Below are 14185 nucleotides of genomic sequence, written 5' to 3' on the forward strand. Positions count from 1 at the left end.
CTTCAATAACATCTCAGTGGAATCCATATATACCCTCATCCTGTAACAACGTACAATCCCCCCATGGTTACTCTCACTGCTCTAACTTTCCCAGTCTCCTTCTTCACAAATCTCTCTGCTTCATGGATGTCATTAAAAACAAAATTTTTAATCCCCGGAAAATGCCTAAATGAATCTCCTTGGCACTGAACTGTTTACTTCATGATAGGCAGGCGTAAGCATTCTAATTCGCCAGTTAAGTGAAAGAATTTTGGGGTGGCACCCAGGGTGGCCAATCAGATTTCTGACTTTCTGACTCAACACTACAATGCCTGATTCAACTCACTCAATGTGTCAAACACCAGTCCTGGAGGGCTGCAGTGTCTGCTGGTTTTCGGGTTGGTCCCAGCACCTCTGGTTCATTGAAGTCATTAATTGGCTAAATAATCCACGTACCTTCTTCTCAAGGCCTTGATTGACAGCTGGAAAATCACAAAGCAGACACTGCAGTCCCCTTAAAATTCAGTTTCAGACCCCTGAACTAACTGATCATGGTCTTGATTTAAGACTTTGATAAGTATAATCTACTAATTTTGTGTAATAACCTAAAATAATCAATTTTCGAATACTTAGTTATATATAGCCAGGATTACCAAATATATTTAGCAAATGTATCATTTGATAAATTAAGTCACTTTCTATACGCAATACATCTTTATAGTTACCTATTTATCCGACGCTTTTTTTAAAGCTGGTAGTTCAACATGCTTAACGTTACATCTCATTCGAAAATGCGGATAGTTTTTCTATAAAACCACAAACCACAAGTGACCAGCCAGCAAATGAAATGACACTACAATCTGTCTTTTTCACATTCTGCTCGATCTTTGTGGAGATTCTCCTCATGTCCCTCCTTGTTTGCCGTAAATTCTGCGAATGGTCTTGGGTGGCACATGCGTAGAAATGCTTTCTTTGCCACATTCCGCGCCTGAGCGCAAACTAGCCTTCAAGCCTTTAGACAAGCTCCCATTGCTAGCTATTTGTATAATTGTAACGAGGCGCTTTTCAAGTTCTTCTGCAGAATTAACCGATGAAAATACTCGATACTTTAGAGAAAATAAACGAGCTACACCGTCGCAACTAACAAACAGACCACAATGTAAGTGGGTATCGTTTGAATGGATGTCGCTAGCAAGTTATTAATCGCAGATGTAGCTAACGTACGTAGCCAACTAGCTAGCTGTTATTTGCTGTTAATCTGTGTTGTTGCTCAACTGTTAAGCTATTGTTTTGAAATACAAAATGAATTTAAATTGTTTGGGACGCTAGCTAAATAATCAACGAATTTGGTTGAGCTAATTATGAAACTGACTAATGTGGCATGAGTAATGAAACAGGGTAAACAACGAAGCATAGCTAGATTAGCTGGCTAACATTAGCTGCCTACAATACATCTTTGAGCTGCGCAAATGGGGACATATCTGGACGTTAGCTATGGAGGCTAGGTGGCTAAATTTCCATGCTCCAGGCCGTAGTCTGAATCCAGTACCTGTAATCAAATGATGCAATTAACCAGTGAATGTTATCGTGATTACATTGACATACGCTATATCCGAAGTGAATGGTTTAGCTTGTCGTCTTAATAGTTAGCTAAATCTGTGACGAGCGCTACATTCAGTCATACCGTTGTTCCGTTGCATGTTATGTTAACAAAATTCGAGACAGCTTGTCACTTTTTCTCGTTCGTTGGCTTTATGCTGTTAATACAGATCAATTTGCTAAGAAGTTGCAACCTACCTAACTGGTATCTGCCGTAGTTTGCTAACTTAGTTGCATCGCCTGGTAGTATGGCGCAGTACTTCGGTACTAGCGTCATATCCAACGTATCACCAGTACAGTCTTAGCTAATCACTTCTTTTATAGTCGACTTAAATGCGTGTTATACATTCAAATGACCATTGACTTATGAAAAAATTGGAAAAGAACATTATATTTGAATGACAAGAGCATCACATTGTAGTAACATCACTGTTCTTAGAAAATGATGCTGGTTGAAAAGCCACTGCCCCCCCCTTGTTTCCAAAACTTGGATATGGGCCATATGGGCCAGCACACGTTATTAGCTCTCACTTGTATATGGTCCGACGGGGTAGATCAGGTCAGTCAGAAGTTCATGGTGAAGTGCTGTGAGATCTTCAGTCTAAAGGTGCTATATGACTGCAGTCTATTATTAGTGCCACCTAATGGAAATGATGCCTTACTACCAGTTGTTAAATTTGCTTTTTCGTGACATTTAAGAGTCTGGGAAGCTAGACATGGGCAGTGAAATGGCAAGAGCCTTTTTGAAGGCAGAGCTCTGGTTTGGAACCAGGTGGCTGAATGCTTGGATTGGCTAATAACTCCACTTCTGAGGAATGTAGACCACAGTGGTGAAGGACAGTATTTTAAAACAATGAAGGTACGGTACAAAAATGAAGGAACGGTACAAAAAAGAGTGACCTGTTTCTATGGACATTTAATGGAGCATAGGAGCCGGCAACTTAAAAAAGAAAAAAAATTTATTTGATTCCAGCACCACTCAATACTTAAGTTAGCAATGTGGAGAGGAATGATAATGAACGATGGGAAGTGAGGTCATAACATGGTAGAATGGGCCCAGGAAGTGGTCATTTTTGTTATCTGGCAGACCTGAAGGCAGGGGGCAAAAGCAGATTTGCACTATGCAGCTTTGCCTCATAACGTTTTGATTTCAGGCTTCTGTGCATTCGTACAATGTATCTCTAAAATGGTTTTGAAGCCCCTTTGCCATAATTTTCTTTCTAGTCCCTGTTTTCGGGGGAATTTTTCCGCATGTTTATTTAATATGTTATTCATACGCATATCCCCTCCCTGCCCACTAGTCTTAAACTGCTGCCTGGCATCCAGTCCCAACTGATTCACCCATTTTGTTACCATGGCAACGGAGGAGAAAAAGCCAGAGACTGAAGCTGCTAAAACAGTGTCTGCATCATCTGCCTCAGCCGGCCAGAGCAAGGTACCGTGGCAACGCTACATTTACCTCCACGCCATCAACCAGACTGCAGGAGTTGCAAATGACAGGATGATGGCGAATAGCTCAGGTCTAGGATCATGTGCATATTCCAGGATTTAATAACGATGTTAAATGTAATTGCCCTGATTGAAGGAATGTGGCCTGTTTTTAACTTGTCGGTCTGTTGTGGTGGTGGGGTTTAATAGACTGATGTTGATGGGTCACAGACATCAGGAAGTCATGGCATACAAGGGATATACAACCAAATACAAAACGTGACTTATATCAAGTTATGAATTTGTCTCAAACATTGACATGGAGGACTACATATAAAAGGTGCTATAATTACTACATGGTGAAACCAAGCTTTAATAAAAGCTCAGAGTCTGTGCTTTGACCACGTATGAATTGAAGATTAATTTAATTGAAGATTAAATCAGAAAAAGCAGAAAGACAAACTTTTGAATGGTAGTGTATGTTTTTCACGTATGTGCTGTTTGCATGCAGTCAGCACCTGTGAAGCCAAACTACTGCCTGAAGTTCACACTCGCCGGCCATACCAAGGCCGTCTCCTCGGTCAAGTTCAGCCCCAGCGGAGAATGGCTGGCCAGCTCTTGTAAGTGCGCACATATATACCTCTGCCTGTCTGTATGCTGTGAATTGTGGGTTAGACTATGTTGAGATGGACTGAATCAGAACTTCAATCCATAATCGGGGAGTTACCCAGAATGGATAGGTGCTTTGTGTAGCACCATTTCAGGTACAACTGCTGACCCTTAGGTCTGTGGAGCAGGTCAAAACCAAACTAGGCCGGCCCGCTGCAGTGAACATCCAAATTATGGAAAATAATTGGCGATGCTGGTGCTCTTGGTACTTTGCTTGAGAAGAGGGGAAAAGCGTTTATGTATGGTGACCATGTCCAGGGGCAGGAAAATAAACTGTAAATTTCTTCCTCGTTATTCTGACAGCTGCTGATAAATTGATCAAAATATGGGGAGCCTACGACGGAAAGTTTGAGAAAACGGTGTCGGGACACAAGCTGGTGAGTCTGCTCCCGTCAGGTTTACCTGATGTGCTTTCAAGACTGCAAAGGTTTGCAGCAAACTATGTTCACAGCAAACCGTTTTTTTTTTTAACAATTTAAATGAATATTCCAGTTAGTTTGCTTAGATCTGGCAATGCCAGCTAGATGATTGGTTGCTTACCTGTGGTTTATTTTTAAAGATAAGAGGAAATATTACATTATATTACATTGTATTATAACAGCCAAAGAATTGTTCTCTCAGCTTTCCCCCCCCCATCAGCAGCCATTTTTGTTTGCCATGCACTAGCTTTTCAAACCTTTAGCCAATGTTTGTGGTGAAAATGTTTTAAGATACGTTGGGTAACGTTTGCTGTCTTGAATGCACATCTGGTTTATCTGTTTTGGGAGGGGGGTGAGATTTGGTTTTTTGATTTTCTCGTCACAATTACCTGTTGTGCAATCACAAAGAATGCTACCAGGCATGTGACAGCCCCCCCCCCCCCCCCCCCCCCCCCGGCTCTCTGCAGGGTATCTCAGACGTGGCGTGGTCCACGGACTCCAACCTCCTGGTCTCTGCATCAGACGACAAGACTCTGAAGATCTGGGACGTGAGCTCAGTGAGTGGTCCTCTACCAGTCCGGGGCGCAAGACTTCATTGTTTTGGATTCAAATACTTTTCTGTGCTTGATTGATTTTGCCTGGTGCAATTGAGCCAACCACGAGGACCAGAAGGCAAAGTTTTGCACTTGTTGAGAGTATTTCATAGGTTCCAATACAGGAAAGCTCAGTAAAGTGTGGTGTGTTTTGTACAAAACGATTATGTATTTGACCCAGGTCTGCTCCCAGGTGAGCTCGTTTGGCCAACTGCCACAAAGGCTTTTATTTTGCAAACTGTAAACCATGCAAGAGCCAATCAGCACTGATCACACTGGAGCTTGTGGGAACTCCAGTTTGATATACCCTAATACCCCTACTTTGGTAAGAGTAGGGTAGCTGTGGAAAATACAGCATTACAGCCTTGTACCTCCAAATCACTGCTCAGGCGTTCTATTCATTCTGAGGTGAACATGTGCTGGATGGACACATGATTACATGATGTATTTAGCAGGTGCCATAATTCACATCATTGATTTGTACAGCTATCAGCCACGTAATACGACAAAGCAAGGTATATCAGTTATAAAATGTTAAATGATGCGTGTAGATTTTCGTGCGTGGACGTGATGGTGTGTTGAGATGCGCGGCAGGTGAACGGACGGGCGTGTTAACGCTCTCGTGTTTCTGTAGGGGAAGTGCCTGAAGACTCTGAAAGGGCACAGCAACTACGTGTTCTGCTGCAACTTCAACCCCCAGTCCAACCTCATCGTGTCGGGATCGGTGAGTCAGCTTTCCTCCCACGTCTCACTCTTCATTGCTCGTGTGACCTCACCTGACCTCACCGGACCTCGCATGCGATTGTCCGCAGTTCGACGAGAGCGTGCGCATCTGGGACGTGAAGACCGGGAAGTGCCTGAAGACCCTGCCCGCGCACTCTGACCCCGTCTCCGCGGTGAGCTTCACGCGATTTTGTGTGTTTATTTTACCGTTTTGTGTTTGTGTGCTCATCACCTTCTGCTGCCAGCCCAGACCTGCAGGCTCTTGAGTATTAATTGTTTCCATTCTGGCGTTTTATCATAAATATTTCCCTGTTGTATTTATAAATGATGATAAGTTATCCTTAGTGACTTAGGGTTCATTAGACAAAGCAGACAGTCCCCCCTGGAGCAATTAAGGGCCTTGTTGAAGCCCCAGCAGGCTACAGCAGGGCTTGAACAACCAACCTTCCAGGTCCCAGTTATGTACTCTAGCCATTAGGCTACAGGCCGCCATGTATCATATTTCGTGTTTTGAATGCTTGTCTTGCCAATGGTAACTATATTAAGTTTTGTTGAAGATTTTGAAGCTGCTTATGTCACAATTTAACATTTATTTTTACGTTAAATAATGCCAACTAGTTATGTATGTTTTTTTCCAGAAAAGGTTTAATTCATTGATAAATTTAACAAATGTCAATTTGCATAACGTATATATATATATATATATATATATATATTAAAAATTAAGATTAAAAAAAGGTTAAAAAAAAGAAAAGCCTTAATTCAATATTCTGAACTTTCTTTTTTAATAATGTGTTAATACAGGTCTGTGATAATGCAAATGTTTCAGTTTGACTATAATTTCTGACACTGTCCAAACCTGTCTCACCTGTTCTCCTCCATCTCCCATCCCCTCCAGGTGCACTTCAACAGAGACGGCTCCCTCATCGTGTCCAGCAGCTACGACGGACTCTGGTGAGGACTGCTCTCTCCATCACAAGGGCTTGAACATGTTTTATTCTCGTCTGTTTTTCAACAAGGTGTACAGGGCTGATGGTAATGGTGGTGGTAATCGGTGGTGAGGTGCAGACTCTGGCTTACGGGGGGGGGGGGTGGAAATTGGAAAGAAAATGGTTGACAGTTATATAGCACCTTTATCAAAAGCGCTGTATAATTGATGCTTTTCATTCACCCATTCATACACACTTGCACACCAATGGTGATTGGCAGCCATGCAAGGCACCAACCAGCTCGTCAGGAGCATTTGGGGGTTGGGTGTCTTGCTCGGGGACCCTTCGACACACCCAAAGCGGGATCGAACCGGCAACCCTCTTACCGCCTGAGCCAATGTCGCCCTGATAGAGGAGGATAAAAGTGTGTGGGGGCACATTCTTCTGATGTGTGACACACCATGACAGAGTTTCTCCTTTCTTTGTTCCAGCCGGATCTGGGACACAGCGTCAGGACAGTGCCTGAAAACGCTCATAGGTGAGAAACGTCCCTCTCTTTCGGATGATGACGGTCGGGAAAGGCTGGAGTTCAGCGGGGCCTGGGGCCTGGTGCAGCTGGTGCAGCTGGAGGCCTGGTGGCAGCAGTAGCAATGCGCTGTGAATCTCATTAGTGTTCTGTCCCGGTCGGTTAGAGGCACTAAAAAACCCAAATATATTTAACTCCTGCTATTCCGATAGTGGTGGAAAATTCATGGCCAGAGAGTAAAAGTCTTGGAAAGCATTGAAAGTATTATGTATTTCACCCAGGTCTAGTTGCGTCCCAGAATTCAAGTGAGCTCTGAAATGGGACAGTTCTTCTTTGTTGGAGTACTGAATCTGATTTCTGTGCTGTTCGCAGATGATGACAATCCTCCCGTCTCGTTTGTGAAGTTCTCCCCGAATGGCAAATACATCCTGGCAGCCACCCTGGATAAGTGAGTAACTGCCCATAGTCTGACCTCTGACATTTCTCACAACACAGAATGGATTGTAAATGAGTCTGAAGTGATGAAGGATTACATGAGATTATGGATTAAATGAGGATGCAATTATGCATGTGTGATCAGGATTTGGTTTGTGTTGTTATAGCCATGTATGTCGATTAGATGTGTGAATGCCGTTTCAGTGAGGGCTTGAGGATGTTATTGTGGTTGTGGGTTCGGTGAAGTTAGATTTAGATGAGTTGCGGTTGTGGTTGTGGACCAGATGAAGGTGTGATTGTGGCTGTGATTGTGAATATGGATTAAATTAGCAATTGAGTGCATCACATGGGGATAGGTTTAGAAGAGAAAGTGAATATGATTATGGATTGCATATGTATATTCATAAACTCTGTACCCTTCCTCTGCAGCACGCTGAAACTTTGGGACTACAGCAAAGGAAAAGTGAGTCACTCTGAACACTAGAGCTGCCAGCGTAAAATTCACCCATTTCAGTTTTTCATGTCTGGACATGTCCCTTATCCAATACTTGTCTCTTGCAGTGCTTGAAAACTTATACTGGCCATAAAAATGAGAAGTACTGCGTCTTTGCTAATTTCTCCGTTACTGGTGGGAAGGTGAGTGAATTTGCTTATTCCAATCTTTATGAATATTAAGCAATGTGCAGCTGTAAGCTTTTTTATTATTTAAGTGATTTTGTGTGTAATGGTGGGGGGTGGGGGGTGAGGCAGAGTAAAAGACAAATTAAAAGATGGATAGAGAGACAGAGCAAGTGTGTATATGTTACTTTTCTAACTTGTGTTTGCTTCACTGCAGTGGATTGTCTCTGGTTCAGAGGACAGCATGGTGTATATCTGGAACCTGCAGACAAAGGAAATTGTACAGAAACTGCAGGGGCACACAGGTGAGAGAGGGCCGATTCTTTTGTATTTTACTAGATTAAAGGCATCGGCAGAAGTGTGTCCGTAAAAAGGCGACCTGTTTAAAAGTAAAGATTCACTGGAATTGTGGTACTAAAAGTGCTATGCAGGGGTGCTCAACTGTGGTCCTGGAGTGCCAATCTACGTGTTGGTTCCAACCATTTTAGTTTTTTGACAGCTTGACAAACTACTCTCGTTCACTCCTGTACTGGATCAGTAAAATCTTTAGGACGCACCTGTAGTCTGTGCCTGTAGCTGGTGCTTATTCACATATCAGGTTTATGATTGAGCCAATGAAATAAAGAGCAGAAGTTGCCACAAAAACCTTAAACAGATCCACCCTTGCTGTGCACCCCTGGCGTAAGGTGTTTGCGTTTTCTTCCACATTCCAGTTGACGTTGTGTTTTTTCCCCCCGTGCGTACAGACGTGGTGATCTCCACCGCCTGCCACCCCACAGAGAACATCATCGCCTCCGCAGCGCTGGAAAACGACAAAACCATCAAGCTGTGGAAGAGTGACTGCTAAACCCATCAAATCTGACGGATTTTATTCGCTTTTTTTTTTGTTGTTGTTGGAAAAGAACTTTGAGGACAGGATTGGGCAGCGAACTCCAAAAATGAAACGGCGCCAACGTGGGCCAGGCTGCTCGAGGAAGGGCGGAACCCGGTCCGAGCCGAACAGAACCACCTACGCGTCCCCTAAGCTTCCAGCGCACCTCAAATGATCCCATTCGCGTCCCACCCAACCCCCTACAGGCCTTATTTCTTATTTTAACAGTATGAATTGGATCTTTGTGTTTCATTAAAAAAAAACAATCATAGTTGTAATCGGTCTCTTGCTGAAATAGGCTAGCTTTGTCTTGAACCTTGAACACGGCTTCTTGTACAGTTGTGTATTGACTTGTTTGTAGCCATTTTTAGCTTTGCAAGCACGATGACTAAGTGATTGGTTGGTTGTGCCCGTTTTAACGTGGTGCATCTTGCCGAATGGAGGCCGGTGCAGGTGAGACGCGCTTTTAACAGGTCTGCAAGCTGTAAGGGTTCGTCTGTTGAGACTGTCCTAAATGTCAACGTGCAATCTGGCAGGTTGAATTAGAAAGGGAAAGAAGGGAGGGGGGTGCGGTGACTGCGGCTAATAATCGGTTAATTTGGTTCATACCCGCAAAGTGTTAATTTACGCACCGAGTTCGCCGTTTGTGCATTTGAGTAGTATATTAACGGTTTATGCCATACCAGCGACGTAACTCAATAATTGAAGACGGGTTAGTTTTCGCATCCATGGAGATTTGGTAGCCGGGCGACGTTTTTATATGCATGTCCATTCTGTTAAATAGACGTGTTCAGTCTGGATGTTTTAATTCTGTGTTCAAACTACCACTTATCTTGTATTAACTCCTGAAAGTATTTATCCTTCGACGCTAGCCTTAGCGAAATGTTCTTTCTTTCTTTCTTTTTAATTACCATGAAGCTGTACACGCTTTTTTATAGCGTGCTTTTCCCGGTGCTGAATCAGTGACGTGTTTGTTTCTTCCATGGACGATGGCGTTAATTCCCAGCAACGTCATCTGAATCAACTTGTTTTTAACATTTGCGTTTTACAGGAATAGTCAGTAGACTTCGTTTGTGTTGCTTTTGCAGCGACGTGGAGAAAGAAACTGCTGTTAAATTATGCAGCAGTTAAGCTACACTTGATAACACCACAGGTGCAGTATCAAACACATCACCTTCTGTCCTATGATGCCAATTAGCTAGTGAAAAAGCCGCCATTACCAAAACATGGCATCTGCATGTGATTCTTTCATGCAGAATACTTGCAGAAAGAATGCCGAGCTAATATTTAGCTGAATGTGGACTTGTGTGTATTCATGCAACATTAGGCTTTTTCTTTTAAAATTCTTTACTCGTGCCTAACCAACTTCAACTTCAAAGCGGAGAGTAACCTGCGAGCAAGGCCGGACTCCAGAAGGTTCGTTCTCGCCCAAGTTGAAGAGTTCCCAGACCTGGTAGAGAACGAACAAAATAAACAATTAACCTATTAAAAATATATACAAGCACGGGAATTCAAAATCCCAGATTATTAAAGTATGCGATGACCTATATTATTTGAGTCTGGGCTTGCATGGACTGCACCGTCATGGTGCTTTTTGCAACTCAAATCCAAATATAAATATAATACAAATTATAAAATTAGCGATTTGCGCCGCTTGGTGGCCTACGTGTAAATGAGTGCCGATGCAGGAGACACTACACGATAATTAAATCCGTTTCACAGACATTAAGATTAAGCCTAGTCCTAGACTAAATTAAACTGATTGGAGATTGTCCATTAAAGATCATGCGCCTATAGGAGCCGGTTTCACAAACACCAATTGAGCTTAGTCCTGGACTAAATGTTTTGTGAGTTTGTGGGGAATCTCCATTCAAGTTTTTATTTAGCCTAGGATAGCCTGTGTCTGCAGAATTGGCCCTACCCTAACCTATTTTGAGGTTAGTTCCATTCTTGCTGTTGCAACACACACTTTGTCTGACTCGTTTGGAGAAGACCATTAGGGCAAGCCTAAATTTACATTTTCAATAATATTTACCACGCATCACACCAGAAAACATGAAAACAAAATCTGGTATCTTCGATCTGGATTTTATGCAAAGGCGTTTCGATAGCGAAAATTGCCATTCAATAAACTTTTTTTACAGTGTAGGCTACAATCAATTGTGTTGTGCCTCTGTGGGGTTTGTTCAAATCGGCTCATGGTCAAAGCAAATGGATTGTTATAGATTGTAATATGCATCTGTAAAATGCCTCCATGTGCTCGTCATGGTATCATTTGGGCGTCCTTGTTGCTTTATTTACCTGTTTATTTACTCGAATTTACATCCACTTTGTAGCTGAGTTGTAGCGAAGCACACACAGACTTGGAAGAAAACAAATAAAAGGCTTATTTTCAGATTTTTAATCTTTTCATAAAAATAAGCAACCATCAGACAACAAAACACAAACAACACAAGTTAAATTTTTGCCTGACAAGCCCAGATAATCAGGTAAAAAAAAACAAAAAAAAACCTCCATTCGCAAGTGATGGATCAAAACAATAAGACCGCAAATGGTGTGACACCCACTGTCCTGTTTTTTATTTATTCATAAAAAAAGGTACATACTGTATCCTTTTAAAACCATATACACACAAAATAAGGGCTACAACATTCCATGAAGGTCTATGACCATTGGGAATATAAGCGAGTGATAAAATTACATTTGTACAAAAATATATTTTTTGCTTTAGTTTTTTTTTTTTTCAATGTTCTGCAATCAACAGACTGCCAGAACTACAATCCTGACTATTATAAATTTCAATGAATCAGTTGAAGGGTAGAGGAGACTAAGATAATATTTCGTAGAAAACCACTACGAACATTAACGTTTATATTCCTGGAAATTTCATTTTTTTCTTCCGCCTATTTCGATGAATCTGTTTGTTAACCTGCCCAGCTCGTGAATAGCAGTTTAATATGGGAAGAAGCTCCAGCTCCAGAGCAACACCTGCTGACTGTTGTTACGGCGATGAGTTTTATTACGATATTTAAATGGTGAGCATAGTTACCACATATCCCACACATGAAACCTGCCACGAAAGCCTCAAAAACATAGGCTAAAACGCAGAATCTGTTTGACATTGAGTACCCTAACGCACGGTAGCGGGTTGTTCTGACCTAGATCAGACTGTTTTTATTATCATCCACTTCGCTGGAACTAGAATACACAAGATACATCGAACATACGTATTCCTATAGGACATGCACACGTTGATAAAATAGCTTTATACTGTATTTATGCTGCAATCAAATTTATCAAATTTGATTATTATCAAAGTCACCACCAAATTTGTTTGGAATAGGCCTACTCCATGTGATACATATGATGTATTAACCCGCGGAAATGTTATGGAAATATAATGTTAAAACTGTTGTTATATTTCCATGCAGATAATTTAAAAAATCTTCTAGCTGGTGAGAACGCAGGAAAGTAAATAATCCAGACTGTCGAGAAAATACTGTTTCAAGCGATGGCATTCGGTAAAATATTCAAACAGGCAAACTAATCTCACGGGTTGGAACACGGACTATGTTGAACTTTTTTTTTTACAGTATTAGTTAAAGATAGCAATGTAGAGTGGAAAATCGGGACCGTATCCTTGCTTTGGCAACAGGATCCCATTCCCATTCATTTTATTCACAACTCTAAAACACACTTTATGGAGTATCTCTTCCTTTACTATGCTAGTTGATATGTAAACGTATAAGGCTCAAATGATTTACTAAATTTTAGCAAATGTTGCATATTAAAAAAATTGTGAATCGTTGTCAAAGCTACCATTTCAGAAACCCAATTGACTGTCTACCTGAGGTAAAAGAGCTGTTTCATTGATAAGTGCATCATATCATAATACAGTATATGTGACTGAGAAACCATTTGTGTCATTAGAAGTGCCATCTCACTGATGAAGTACAATAGTTGTATCTGATGTACGATTGAAGTTGCATTGTCGCATGCGTCCCACTGGAGGGCAGTGTAAGCTTTCTTGTGTCCTGCTGCGTCCCTGAGACCAGCTAGGCCTGCTGTAGTGTCCATCGCCTTTCCCTGCACAACTCTTGTGTCTACCCAGTAAACACTACACCAAGAATGTTCTTTGGGAATGTGACATGCATAGTTTTGCAGAAGCAGCAGAAATTACTTAGTAAAGGCCCAAATTTATCCAGAGAGAAATTGTGTGTGCTTGTGAGAGTGTACGTATGCATGAGTACTGATACGCATACAAATATGGGTCTATTGATTTTTCTTCCCCTAAAAATAATTTTCTAAAATGACACTGAGGTTTGTCCAGAGAAGTGCTTGCTGTTTAATACCCAGACTAGCTTCCTGTCCATCTCCTTCATAATGTGTAGTTCCCTGGACTGACTGGAATGGCAATCCATTGTGACCTCACAAAGCCCAATCCCTATCCCATTCCTGCTAAAGGGAGAGTTAAATACCATGACCCAGATATTTCTGTTTCAGGAGCACTGCGTCTACTGATGGCTCCCTCTCCCTCTAACCACCCTGAGGGGTATCACTAACCACACTATCTGTGCTTCTGACTGTGAAATCATTTTGCGCTATAATGCATACTTAAATATGCAATTTTAGCATCATCTGGTAAATAACTTACACCGGGCCTAAGTCAGGTAAAAATAATGCAGGGGGGGGCTCCCTGCCCGAATGAGGGTAATGGATTTAGAGTTAGAGAGAGCGAGCGACAAAAAGAGAGAAACGGAGAGGCTCCCTGCAGAATTGTGATTGTCACATAATATCCTATGGTCAACTACGTTTGAAAATAAAGGTATGCATTTTATCATTCAGAATCTGCAAAAGTGATTTGATGGAATCCAGCTTCTTCTTTCACAAAAAATATATTTATATACACTCAGCAAGCACTTTATTAGGTAGACCTGTACACCAGCTTGTTAATGTAAATATTTAGTCAGCCAATCATGTGGCGGCAAATAAATGCATGAAAGCATACCGATGTGGTCAAGAGGTTCAGCTGTGACCAAATGACAGAATGGGGAAGAAACATGATCTAAGTGACTTTGACCTTGGAATGGTTGCTGGTGCCAGACAGGGTGGTTTGAGTATCTCAGAAACTGCTGATCTCCGGGGATTTTCACACATAACAGTCTCTAGAGCAGGGGTCGGCAACCCTGGTCCTGGAGAGCCGCAGGGTGTGCTGGCTTTTGTCGTTGCTCAGCACTTAATTGATCGATTAAAGCAGTGGATTACACAGTTAACTCGCCTCACCTGGTTTCTTGGGTATGAATCAGTTGCTGGTATTAAGGCGAAAACAAAAACCAGCACACCCTGCGGCTCTCCAGGACCAGGGTTGCCGACCCCTGCTCTAGAGTTTGCAGAGA

The 14185-nt window shown here is 42.0% G+C and overlaps 1 protein-coding gene across 1 annotated transcript; it reads left to right on the forward strand.

The window, feature by feature from the left end:
• Positions 1 to 942: 942 nt before the first annotated feature.
• LOC133140784 (WD repeat-containing protein 5-like) lies at positions 943 to 9067 on the forward strand. The gene is made up of 14 exons (XM_061260984.1): positions 943 to 1138; positions 2880 to 3013; positions 3518 to 3626; positions 3979 to 4052; positions 4562 to 4651; positions 5322 to 5411; positions 5500 to 5583; positions 6309 to 6364; positions 6831 to 6877; positions 7238 to 7313; positions 7730 to 7763; positions 7862 to 7936; positions 8136 to 8223; positions 8665 to 9067. The coding sequence occupies exons 2-14, from the start codon at positions 2933 to 2935 to the stop codon at positions 8763 to 8765; spliced, it is 1005 nt and encodes a 334-aa protein (XP_061116968.1). The 5' UTR covers positions 943 to 1138; positions 2880 to 2932; the 3' UTR covers positions 8766 to 9067.
• Positions 9068 to 14185: the final 5118 nt, after the last annotated feature.

This window comes from Conger conger, chromosome 11, assembly GCF_963514075.1.
Source record: "Conger conger chromosome 11, fConCon1.1, whole genome shotgun sequence".
NCBI lineage: Eukaryota > Metazoa > Chordata > Actinopteri > Anguilliformes > Congridae > Conger > Conger conger.

What these genes read in the sequence shown, in the direction of transcription:
- LOC133140784 (XM_061260984.1), top strand. Translation starts at nt 2,933, where the DNA reads ATGGCAACGGAGGAGAAAAAGCCAGAGACTGAAGCTGCTAAAACAGTG. An exon ending in AGATCTGGGACGTGAGCTCA is followed by an intron (nt 4,652 to 5,321) that starts GTGAGTGGTCCT and finishes GTGTTTCTGTAG; the next exon opens with GGGAAGTGCCTGAAGACTCT. An exon ending in ACCTCATCGTGTCGGGATCG is followed by an intron (nt 5,412 to 5,499) that starts GTGAGTCAGCTT and finishes GATTGTCCGCAG; the next exon opens with TTCGACGAGAGCGTGCGCAT.